The 13,021-nt window shown below is 55.8% G+C and overlaps 1 protein-coding gene across 2 annotated transcripts in view; it reads right to left on the bottom strand.

Annotated features, from left to right (window-relative positions):
• The window catches only part of SCAP (SREBF chaperone), a 123,286-nt gene extending 121,864 nt beyond the window's left edge, over window positions 1–1,422 (bottom strand). For both annotated transcript variants that reach the window (XR_010428591.1, XM_064646754.1), the window contains exon 1: window positions 1,184–1,422. Coding sequence is in view for 1 of the 2 variants with exons in the window: in XM_064646754.1 (XP_064502824.1) it covers window positions 1,184–1,305 (122 nt within the window). In the remaining variant the exon portion in view is untranslated. The remainder of the gene's footprint in view (window positions 1–1,183) is intronic.
• Window positions 1,423–13,021: the final 11,599 nt, after the last annotated feature.

The following is a 13,021-nucleotide window of genomic DNA, read 5'->3' as shown; positions in this document are numbered from 1 at the left end:
GGTACTTGGAACCTTATCCAAGATAAAGAAAAGGTAGGATCCAGTTGCTTGGGCCTTGTAGAAGCTTCATGTTCCACAGAGCAAGAGATCTGAGAATAAAACTGTCCCTGACAGTTCCAAGGATTCCTGCAGAGCAGTGAAAAATCAGGAAGCAACACCCTGACTGCTGCTCACAACCACAAAGGGCCCCAGGCAGGAGAAGCCCCCTCAGGGGGGTTTCAATACCTGGAAGCAGTCCCTCTGATAATCCTTTAAGTGATGTGAGAGCAGCCCCAGCACCATCCCAGCTCAAAGGAAAACCTGCAGCTCTGGCAGCACAGGGGCAGCTCTTCCAAAAGCAGAGGAGGAAAATCATCACAGCAGGAGTGTTTTGACCAAAACAGACTTGGAACTGAAAACTCAGAGACAGACTCTGGCTATACACACAGGTGTGCCCAGACCCAAGCACAGAGGTTTGCTCAGCCCCACTGAAACGATCCCGAGCCCCTGGGACGTTTCTGACAGAGATTCTATCCTGCTGCAGCTTGGATCCCAGTGAGGTCCCCAAGGAGAGCAGGGCAGGCAGGTGTGGAGAGAAGGATCAGCTTTCCTTCTCCCCATTTTTAATTCATGGCTTTGGGGGCCACCACCAGGTGCCTGCTTGTATCTCATTTACTGCTTTAGCTCACTTTCTGTGGTGCTTTGAAACTCCCAAGAATCTAATTTTTAAGTTCAAGCCCCCCCCTCCCACAGTTTGCCCCTGTGAGAGGGTTTAGTGATGGACCTTTATTTGAAGAAGAAGAGAAATTTAATTTAATGTAAATATATATGTAGGTGTAAATAAACCTTTGTAAATATTTTCCCCTTCCCCCCAATAACGAATGGTTGTGTTTTGTCTGAAAACTCTTCACATGGGGGGGAAAGAGATACCAAGTCCATACCACCACTGAACCCTCTCACAGGGGCAAACTGTGGGGGGGAGGGCTTGAGCTTAAAAATTAGATTCTTGGGAGTTTCAAACTACCACCCTTACTCAATTAGTTTCTGCTTCTCAAACCAGATGAAGGTGCTTCACCCTCGTTGTTTCCTCTGTCCCACCAAAGGAGACGACACAGCACCACGAGTTCAAACAAACCCCAGCTCCTGGGGTGGCCTGGAAGGGAGAGCCTTGCCCAGAACCCCCAGGCCCCCGGGTGTGACTCACCAGCAGGCCAGGATGCAGAGGCCCGTGAAGAGGATGATGGGGATGGGGTAGGAGGCACAGAGCAGCCCGTGGCTGTAGAAGGCCCCCGAGATCCTGAGGCGCAGCCGCTCCGTCAGGGTCATCCTCACCCTCACCTCGCTGCCATCCCGGGGCACGGCGGGCACGGGGGCACCTCCCACATGGGGCACTCCTGCCTGGGGGCAGGGGGGCTGGGAGAGAAACAGAGAGCAAAGAGGGAAAAAAATAAATTATTGGCTTGCTTTAGAGAGATCTTCGGAATTCAGGAAGGAATTCCTGGCTGGGAGGGAGGGGAGGCCCTGGCACAGGTTGCCCAGAGAACCTGGGTCCAGAACCCCTGGATCCCTGAGGGTGTCCAAGGCCAGGTTGGACAGGGCTTGGAGCAACCTGGGCTGGTGGGAGGTGTCCCTGCCCATGGCAGGGGGTGGAATTAGATGAGCTCCGAGGTCCCTCCCAAAACCCAAACCAGAACTGTGTGATTCTATGAAATGACAGAGCAGATCCAACCTCCCTCTCAGGACTGGACCATCCCTGTTCCATGATGAACTTGGGAACAACACAGACTTGCTGCTCCCGTGGCAAAAAAATCAATCAGTAGTGGCTCCTTGCCCAGCCTGAGCTGCCAGCAGCCACTCTGGGAGCATCGTGACTCTGGGAACAACTCCACTAATTGCAAGGAGGAAAACTTGGGATCTGCTCACTTCACCTGCTGGGAAACAGCAGCACCAGGAAGAAAACATGAAGCATTCCAAGGCTAATGATTCCCTATTACATTTTTGGGGATTGCCTACTGAACTCTGCCACCTCTCTTGGCTTTACCCTGCGACAGAGCTCTAAGGGTGAAGGGCAGGAACTGCTCCTGCTCCAAGTCACTTCTGCAAACAGATGTTATCTAACTCAGAACAAACCCTCTGACTGCAGGACAAGTGCTGAGGAGAATCCATTCCTTTTGGCAGGACCACAAAGCCCAGACAAAGTCTGCCTGGAGGCACAGGGACATCGGGATGTTCCCACCCTGCAGCACCACAGGTGGCATTTCTGGTTCACTTCAGGTGCAAGACATGGACACACCCACAGAATCCCACAATCCCTGGGGCTGGAAAAGCCCTCCCAGCCCATGGATCCCCCCTGTGCCCCATCCCCACCTTGTCCCCCAGCCCAGAGCACTGAGTGCCACGGCCAGGCCTTCCTGGGACACCTCCAGGGCTGGGCACTCCAAACCTCCCTGGGCAGCCCCTGCCAAGGCCTGACCAACCTTTCCAGGGAGAAATTCCTCCTGATGTCCAGTCTGACCCTTCCTCTCCTCCTGTCCCTGTTCCCTGGGAGCAGAGCCTGACCCCCCCTCGCTCCCCCCTCCTGCACATTCTCACACAACCCAAGACTGACCAGCACAAGGAACAAATGTAGAATTTCTTCTTGTAGGGGGAAAAAAAAAATCAACTCCAACTTGCTACTTTTCCCAAGACAAAAGCTTTTATCTCACTCAACAATAGTTACATGTTCCAAATTCTTTACCTTTCTGCCTGAAAGACTATTAAAGCCTTCCCAGGAGCCTCCCTGCACACTGGGAGCAGGGAACCACAGCCAGGAGCAGCTCAGAGCCCACAGTGAGCTCTGAGGAAAAACTACCAAAGGCAGAGAACTCCTCCATATACAACACACAGAATCCCGGGGTTTTAATTATATTCCACTCCTCAGTCTTCCACAAAACATTCTGGAATTCTTGGCAAAGGTGTCCTAAAACCACACAGCCGGGCTAGTGAAGAGTGAAGGGGGTTGAAATAAGGAAAAACAAACAAATCCCTGTTCTGTAGCAATTTCTCTTGTACTTCAATACATACAATAACTTGCTCCATCGTGCTGCCTGAAATCAAACTTCCAACGGGAATTTTAACCCAGCATTTTCCATCTAGAACATCTACTACCAAGCTTGGTAAAGCAGGAACGGACACAACGTGTTCCCTCTGCCCCTCAAAGCCCCCACCAAGATCCCACTGGGATCAAAACATCCAGGGCCTGACCTGCCTCTCCCCCAGGAGCAGATGTGGGACCTGAGGAGCTTTCCTGCCAAGGCTGTGTTTGGGAAGGGCAGGGGAGGTGGGAAAGGGAAAGAAGGAAGGGTTTAGTGAAACTGCAGATTTATAAAGGTCCCTGGGTGGGTCCCTGCCCAGGGAGCAGCTCAGGGTGCTCACACAGCACGTGGGCAGGGGACCAGCAGCACTGACTGCCCCTCCTGTGGGCACTGCCATGGATCCATCCATCCATCCATCCATCACCCAGCAATCCAGCACTGACTGCCCCTCCTGTGGGCACTGCCATGGATCCATCCATCCATCCATCCATCCATCCATCCACCCACCCATCCATCCATCCATCCAACACCCAGCACTCCAGCACTGACTGCCCCTCCCTGCAGGCACTGCCATGGATCCATCCATCCATCCATCCATCCATCCATCCATCCGTCCATCCAACACCCAACACCCAGCAATCCAGCACTGACTGCCCCTCCCTGCAGGCACTGCCACAGATCAATCCATCCATCCATCCATCCATCCATCCATCCATCCATCCATCCATCCATCCATCCAACACCCAGTACTGACTGCCCCTCCCTGCAGGCACTGCCATGGATCCATCCATCCATCCATCCATCCATCCATCCATCCAACACCCAGCAATCCAGCACCAGCTCCTGAGGACCAGAGCAACCTTCTGCCTCCAGAGCTGCCCCAGGACAAGTGGGAGCAGCAGGACTGATGCTGCTGGAGACAGGATCAGCCAGAGCACTGGGAATTCCCTCTGTGAATGAGGAACATCAGATGTGTGCTCCAGCTCGGATCAGGAGCCAGGAATGGAGGGTCCAAACAGGACAAAGCTCATATCCATGTGCCACCTCCTTCCCAGCACACAGGATGTGCTCACAGCCCCAGGGACTGAGTTACAGGTGCTGCACACACTCCCAGGCTATTCCAGCACACACAGAGCACAGGAATCCCTGACCCACGGCCTCCCCTCGACCTGCAAATGGTTCCAGCCTCTCCTGAGCCCTCCACACCACGGTGATTCCACAGGAATGCTGGAACTCAGCTCCACAGACACCCAAAAACAGGGGAAATCAGTGTCCCTGGGGGTGCAAACAGCCAGATGTCAGATCACTCACACCAGCAAAACACCTGCATTTTCCTGCCCTTTCCTGGAGGTGGTTCAGGGCCTCGAGGTGCTCAGAGGGATCCCCGGCCTTGTCAGCTGCCACAGAGCCCCCAAATCCCACCAAGGGATCCCTGACTGTGTCAGCTGCCACAGAGCTCCCAAATCCCACCAAGGGATCCCTCACTGTGTCAGCTGCCACAGAGCTCCCAAATCCCACCAAGGGATCCCTCACTGTGTCAGCTGCCATGGAGCCCCCAAATCCCACCAAGGGATCCCTGACTGTGTCAGCTGCCACAGAGCCCCCAAATCCCACCAAGGGATCCCTGACCATGTCAGAGGCCACAGAGCCCCCAAATCCCACCAAGGGATCCCTCACTGTGTCAGCTGCCACGGAGCCCCCAAATCCCACCAAGGGATCCCTGACTGTGTCAAAGGCCACAGAGCCCCCAAATCCCACCAAGGGATCCCTGACCATGTCAGCTGCCATGGAGCCCCCAAATCCCCCCAGCAGCCAAGGGGAGCAGGGGAAGGAGGAGAGGCCCAGACCTCAGGAACCCAGCTCTCCCTCTCCTCAGCAAGAGTGGGTTCTGGCCCAGCGAGGGCCAGGGATGAAACATTCCTGTGAGGACTTCAGAGGTGGGAAAACAAGAGCCATGCTGAGGACAAACCTCCCTTCTGAGAACTGCTGCACAAAGGGCTCTAACACCAGGGTCCTGCTCTCCCCTGGCATTCCCAGGGGAAGAATAACGTGCTTTGTGCTGGGAGGGGACAGGGAGGTCACGGGGAACAGAACACTTCCTATGGGAAAATCCCAGCCCTGCACAGCCCCCAGGGGCCAGGGTGTGCAAGGGGTTAATCCCAGGGGTGTGCAAGGGGTTAATCCCAGGGGTGTGCAAGGGGTTAATCCAGCACTGCTCAGGGTGTGCAGGGGGTTAATCCAGCACTGCTCAGGGTGTGCAGGGGGTTAATCCAGCACTGCTCAGGGTGTGCAGGGGGTTAATCCAGCACTGCTCAGGGTGTGCAAGGGGTTAATCCAGCACTGCTCCGGGGTGTGCAGGGGGTTAATCCCAGCACTCCTCAGGGTGTGCAAGGGGTTAATCCAGCACTGCTCTGGGGTGTGCAGGGGGTTAATCCCAGGGGTGTGCAAGGGGTTAATCCCAGCACTGCTCTGGGGTGTGCAAGGGGTTAATCCAGCACTGCTCCGGGGTGTGCAAGGGGTTAATCCCAGGGGTGTGCAGGGGGTTAATCCCAGCACTGCTCCAGCAGGAACCAGGCTCAGGCTGGAAGGCCCCAGTGGATTGTTCAGCACAGAAGGGTTACTTTTCATATCCAAGAAGGAGAAACTCCTCCATAAATTAGATTTCGGGCTGCGTTCCCTCCACTCCAGCTCTGTGGTTAAACCAGTGGTGAAAGTCTGAAACAGGGTTTTGAACCGGGTTTGACCCCAAAATGTGCAAACTCCCTCCACTCTCCCCTTTGTGCCTGTTTCCCCCCCTCGACAACATTCATTTCTGTTTTGAGTTTAAAAACCCAGAGGTTGTCTGAAACAGATCCCATTTTACAAGTGGTATTTCACTCATTTTACAAGTTATTAACCACATCTTAAAATGCTTGAGCAGCAACGACAGATTCAAAGAGAACACTTCAATAATCTCTACATCCCAGATAACATTATCTGCCCCAAAACAGGGGCTGGCATCCAAAATCAGTTTCCAAACCTGTTTTCAGGACATTTTTTGAACTTTTCTGCCCCAAGAGAAGAACCTCAGCTGAACTCCTGCCTTGGAGAAGTCATTCATGGAATGTGGTTCCTATCCAATGTCCTCCCTTCCTCCTGAAACACTCCCAGCAGCACCAGACAACAGCTTGTTGGTGTGGGTGAGGTGACAGGATGTCCCCTGGGAGGAGCCATGGAACACACAAGTTTGGGATTTGTCACAAAAACAGAAGAGGAGTAAACTCCCAAGTGCTACAAACAGACAAACTTCAAACAAGGGTCAGAACACCCTTTAGAAAAGACTTTTCCCAACGCCTCTGAACCTCCTCCAGCATCCCCTGGCAAACACGGAGCTGACTCTGGAGTGGCAATTCCTTCACTTTATCCCAGGAGTCACCAAGTTCAGCACTTCCCATCCAACACATTTGACTCTGAACTCCTCTGTCAATAAAGACCAACCAACCCACCACTGTTCAGTCCCCCAAGATCCTCCCAGTGTTGTTCCTGCTGTGTGGATGGTGAGGAATGTCTGGAACACCAGGGGAGGGGATGGGGCACTCCCAGAGGGAAGTGGTGCCTGGGAGACTCAGCTTCCCTGGAAAAAGGTGCAGTGCTGAGATAAGTAACCCTTTGAGTTGCCTGTTACTCCTGGGCAAGGTCCAGCTGATCGGAGATTTGGGAGAAACAGCCCCACACCAAGTGCCTTGGGAAGTTCAAATCCAGGGAACAGGATGTGATGCACACAGGGAAAACAACATCCAGGGGTCCTGATCCTTAATTCCCTGAAAGTGTGGCCTGATGCAGTTAAACTAAAGGACACTGTGTGTTAGGAACTGTTTGGGATGGAATGGGATCAGTGTGGAAATCCGTGCTCAGTGCCACACACAGCACTGGGCATTCCTCCTCTTCCTCAGCACCCCACGAAGGAGGGGAACTGGAAGAGGTGCTCAGAAGTTCAGGGATGATGAAAGACATGGAGCAGCTTCCACAAAACAAAGAAGTATGGGAAGACTTCTCCAGCTGGAGAAGATTTTAGCAGTGAGTGGAGGAAGCAGAGCCAGGAAGGGATATCCCTGGGATAACTCATCCCGGGATAATTCAGCACCAACCCACAGAGCAGCAGCTCAAAATAACCCCTGGGCTAAGCTGGGAGATCCTTCCCCAGGACACTGTCCCTGTCACATGGCTGCAAAGCCGGGGATAAACCTCTGGGGAGGGAGCTGGGGGGCCCTGCTGAGCCAAGCCAAGGATTCCTCTGGCTCCAGGAGATTCCTCTGGCTCCAGGAGATTCCCCTGGCTCCAGGAGCCCTGAGCCACGAGCCACTTGTGCCCAGCGTGGCACTGGGTGCCAGTGCCCCAAGGATGGTCCCGTCTGTGCCACCCCAGGCCAGCTCTGGATCCAGGGGAACCCCAGGGGCCGAGCCCGCCCTGCAAATGTCCTTATGCAACACACCCCACGTGACCCCTCGGGATAATCTCCTTTCTGCTCATCAGAGCTGCTCCACAGGTGGCTGGGGAATCACTGTCTCCTAAGAATACCAGACTGATGCAACACCCCCGTGCAGTTACAGCCCAGAGCTCCCCCGGCCCCGCACACCCCGCTCCCTCTCCCTGGGGTACAGCCCAGCCCAGAGCCAGGATCAAACAGGAGGAGTCCATCCATGCCTCCCCCCTGGCTGAAGCCTTGTGCAAACAGCTGGCCCAGCACAGCCCTGCACTGCTCTGCCCTTCCTGCTACAGCTGGTGCTTCTGCTGCTGCCCTTCCCCAACCCTCTCCACCATTCAGGAGGAGCAGCTCAACCCCAGCCTCCTGCTCAGGGTATGAAATGGGTAAAATGCTTTGGGACAATCCACCTGGACCTGTGCAAAGCACCTGACACTGTCCCACACAACACCCTTGTCTCTGAAGTGCCCAGACATGGATCGATGGATGGGACACTCAGTGGAGGAGGAATGGGCTGGATGGTCACACTCAGGGCTGTGGGCAATGGCTCAGTGTCCAAGGGGAGACCAGTGAGCAGTGGGGTCCTCAGGGGCTGGGACTGGGACAGGACTGTTCAAGGAATTCCTGGCTGGGAGGGTGGGCAGGCCCTGGCACAGGTTGCCCAGAGAACCTGTGGCTGCCCCTGGATCCCTGGAAGTGTCCAAGGCCAGGTTGGAGCAACCTGGGAGAGTGGAAGGTGTCCCTGCCCATGGCAGGGGTGGCACTGGATGGGCTTTGAGGTCCCTTCCAACCCAGGAAATGCCATTTCTGAAGTGGTCACTTTGTCAGATCCACGCTCGGTGTCATTTCTGAGTTCCCAGCACCACACGAGACTCAAACCCTCCCCAGAGCTGCCCCCACTCCCCACAAGAGAACAGGAACTGCCTAAAATCCAGACAAACCCTTCAGCACAGCCCTGGCAGATTTCTGGGCCTCACTCAAGGCCATCCCAGGCTGCACTGAAGGACACACCACTTCTCTCCCTGTCCCTGTCCCTCCCCCTGCCTGCAGGGAAAGGCCCTTCTCCCCCTGCATCCCTCCTGCCCCACCATGCTCAGGGAGCCACAGCACTGCCAGACCCTGGGCAGCAATTACAGCTCACCAGGGGGAGCAGACAGGCCTGAGGGGACTCCCAGGGCTCCACCTCGTGCCCCTCACCCAGAGCATCACGAGTTCCACTCAGATCATTCCCAAGGGACCGTTATCCCATTTGCTCCCAAGCAGCTGGAGACTCCTCAGCCACCCTGAGCAATGGCTGCAGGTCCCAGGCCTTACACAGGGTTTGGGGACATTTCACCTGGGCCCTCCCTGCCATTTAAACCCCCCCAGTGCTGTTCCCAGCGGGCACAGAGCCCGGGAGCAGCACCTGGAACCTGGAATCACTGAGGTTGGAAAAGCCCTCCAGGATCATCGAGTCCAACCAGCCCCAGCACTGCCAAGGCCACCACTGACCATGTCCCCAAGTGCCACATCCACAGGGCTTTGAAATCCCTCCAGGGATGGGGACTCCACCCTGGGCAGCTGTGTCAGGGCTGGACGACCATTTCCAAGAAGGAATTGTCCCAATATCCAACCTGCCCCTCCCCTGGCACAGCCTGAGGCCGTTCCCTCTCCTCCTGTCCCTTGTTCCCTGGCAGCAGAGCCCAACCCCCCCCCGGCTCCCCCCTCCTGTCAGGGACTTGTGGAGAGCTCCAGGTCCCCCCTGAGCCTCCTTTGCTCCAGGCTGAGCCCCCCCAGCTCCCTCAGCTGCTCCTGCTGCTCCAGCCCCTTCCCAGCTCCCTTCCCTTCCCTGCACACATTCCAGCCCCTCCATGTCTTGTCCTGAGAGTCCCAGCACTGCCCCAGGACTGGAGGTGGCTCAGCAGTGCCAGCACAGGGGTGGGCACTGCCCTGGGCCTGTGTCACACCTGGTGACACAAACCAGGATGCTCCTTGTACCAGTAAATCCCTGGAGTGTCCCCTCAATCTCCCCAGGACACACAACCTCCCCCCTCACCCTGCACAGGCTGGGCTGATTCACACTCTGCCCTTGTCTGGGTCACTGCACCAGTGTCACCCCAGAGTCACACGAGGGGTGTCCCCTGGCACCTCATCACTGCTGGGGCCAGAGACATCCCCTCACATCCTGCAGCCTCCTGCCCAACTCTCACACTCAGCACTCCCACAGCCCCTCCTCCCCTCCCCACAGGAGCTCACCAGGTTCCTTCCACGAGGGATTACACCTCCTCAGTTATCCTGGAGCCTGCAGCTGGCTGGTTCTGCTGGAACCCCAACCCTCACCCTGCCCTTGTGACCTGCAGCCCATCTTCAGGCCACACTGAATTCCTCAAACCCCTCTGTCCCTCTTCAGTCACCGGCCATAGGTGCAGCCCTTCCCTCCCTGTGCCATTTACAGCTCTGACCTGCACAGTCACTGCCCTGCAGTGGTGACTGAGACCCCCCAGCCCCTCTCAGCACACCCAGAGCCCTCACTGGGGGTGTTCCCACTGCTCTGAGTGGGTTTATTTAACCACATTTTTATCCACCACAGACTGGCACCTTCTGAGGCTCTGGGTTTTTTCAGCCTCACCTACTTGAGCAGTTTTTTTGGCACGGAAATCAAACCTCACTGGCTCCGTGACTGCAGCCAGGAACAGCCCTGACACCTTATCCTAGAAAGAGCCAACTGCCCCTGCCAAGGAAGTGCCCGTGGCCAAGCAGCACCGGCTGCTCCACACGCCCTGCCCCTGGCAGGGCTTCCCCAACCATCCCTGCCTGCTGCAGGATCTCAGCACGACTGCTCTTCCCCATCCCCTGTGCCCCACACCCTCACCCACTGCTCGCTCCCCTCGGGGACTGCAAAGCCCCACCATGTTCCCTGCTCAGGAGACACCTCCTGAAGCCTGGAAGGGTTTTTTAGTCCTACTTTGAGCACACAAGGCAGAAATACCTCCCTGCAACCACAGCTCACAAAGCTGCTCTTCCTTTTCGTGGCCTGGCACCACCAGCAGTTGCTCACCAAGAGCCCAGAGATGCTGAACACTCTGGTTTTGGGGGTGCCAGCCTAAGTTTTCCCCTGTGTTCTTTCCTCCTCTACCTTCTTGAAGTGTTCCTGCTGGCACCCAAGATGCCCAGAACAGGGAGGAAGAGGGAACCAAGGGTGGTTGTCCTGGAGGGCGTTCCCAGAACAATCTCTGTGTCCCTCCATGCCCTCTGAGAGGCGGGTTTGAATTTTATCCTAATCCTCCTTAGTGGCCTTGCTGCTCCTCAAAGGAGGACTGGAATGACCCTGGGTTTGAACAACCCCCGGGGCAGGAGGGCTCAGCACTGTTCAACCAGCACTGGGAAGGTTCTGCCCAGCTCCAGCTCTGCCTTTTTCAGACAAAGTCCACCTGGGAAGCCCTTGGAGCAGCCTGGGACCACCACAACACAGCCCTTGGAGACTGACCCTCCTGGAGCAGCCACTCACCACCACAGCACAGCCAGGAAGGCCAGAGCCAGGGCTCAGACACAACCCCCTGCACTGTTCCCTCAGAAATAAACCCCAAACCCTCAACCAGGACGGTTTTCATGGTTAAAAACTCTCCACTCCCAGATCTTTGGGGCTTGGGAAGTGGCCTGGGAAGGCAGGAGGGACACAGCACCCTAAGGTGACACATCTCCATGGGACTGGCTTTGCACAGGCTCTGGGTCACAGCAGGAACACCAGAAAAGGCTGAACACACCAACTTCCAGGGCTCCCACCCCGAGAGGGAGCCTTTGGCATCTCCAGCATCACACAACAAATATTATCCTTTCTAATAACCACCATTAGGAAGCCAGGCTCAGGAAATCACTCTGCTCTTTCTTCCCCACACAGAAACGATCCCAAACCCCCTCTGTGAGGCAGCAAGTCCCACAGTCTGACTCGGGCATTGTCTTTGGGAAACAAACCCACTATTATCCCTTTCTCACAATGCTCCACACAAGATTAATTCAGATTTTCCCAAGGAACTGCAGTGCTGCTCCCCTCCCCACTCCCCACCGTGCTCTCACTCCAGCTAAAATCACTCTTTTCCTGGAAGGAGAAGTTCATTTTTTCCCAGGGGAGCCCAGTTATGCCAAAAGGCCACAGCTGTTCTGAGCCACTGGGGCTGTGTCTTCACCTGAAGAGAGGAACTGAAAGATTCCCTGCAAGCCAAGCACCTTTCACTCCCTGTTCCTCCTGGAGTGGGTACCTGGGATGTGAGCAGGAACACTCCCCAAGGCTGCAGCACCACAGAACAGCTCAGTGCTCCTCCAGCCTCTCCTTCTCACCCCTCAGTGCACTGTACAAGGGGGAGAGAGGGATTCAGAGGAATTATAACCCCAGGCATTAGAGCCAAGGAATGCCTGGAAAGCTCAGTCCACACCTACTTTCAGTCTCTTGGGCCCTCGTGCTGAGCACCATCAGTCCCCCCTTGCTCCCAGGGCAGGGAATTGTGCCTCCACCTCCAGCCACAGCTCGCTGGAGAAAGCCTCTTGTCAAAGGGAAGGAAGGTGCTGCAGCCCCCTGGCCTGGAAAGGATTCCCAGGTCACAGGATCCCCTGGAATTGCTGTGCTGCTGCTCCTCCCCAGCCCCTCCTCACGCACAACGTTCCACTACAGGCAGGTAAAGCTATTTCTGCTCCTCCAGCTGCACCTGTTCTATTTTCTGAACTCTTTGCTCATCACAGAGAAAAAAAAAAAAACAGGACTTTTTGGTGCACAGTGATCCAAACTCTGACGCCAGACAGGCCCAGCAACCCCCTGCCTGAAATAGCACCGAGTAACTCAGTGAGAGCCCGACAGGTTCATTCATCACCACCATCCTGACACTCAAAACGCTATTTCAGTGCTCCTGAGACAATCCCCGATTGTTCTCTGCTCCTTTTGGGCTGTGATATTTGACTCACAACTGGGAAAACAAACAGCCCTGTGCCAAGTTCAGGGTTGTACCTGGAAATGGAGCAGAGCTGGGCTGGGGGACGTTCCCGGAACATCCCGGGGTGTTTTCCTCTCATCCCAATCCCAGCTAATCTCCTTTCTGCATTACACAACAGCCCCGCGTAATCCCAAATTTACCACCCCGTCCTGGTTTCACAGAGGGAGCTCACGCCTCATCTCTGCCCCTTTCGGGAAAGGAAACTTGGTCCGTCTTCCCACGATCCTGGAAAACACGTGGATGTCGCACTCAGGAAACTCCGGAATCCTTCCGGAGTCCTTTCCTCGGGATTCTCCCGAGCGCAGCCCACGGTCGCTCCGGCATCCAAACAGCTCCTTGTTCTTTGTATTAAAACACCCTACAATCGCTCACCGGGGCTCGCCCGGGGAAGTCGATTCCCGGGTCCGGACCGACCCCCGAGCCCGGGGCGGTGCCGGGGCAGGACCGGGCTGTGAGCTCAGAGCCCCGGGATCCTCCTGCTTCCCGAGCGCTCGGCACAAACCCCGGGCGATGGAACACTCCATGTTCCCAGCATTCCCTTCAGG

This window comes from Pseudopipra pipra, chromosome 1 (assembly GCF_036250125.1).
Source record: "Pseudopipra pipra isolate bDixPip1 chromosome 1, bDixPip1.hap1, whole genome shotgun sequence".
NCBI lineage: Eukaryota > Metazoa > Chordata > Aves > Passeriformes > Pipridae > Pseudopipra > Pseudopipra pipra.
This window is presented reverse-complemented; position numbering and strand designations above follow the sequence as displayed.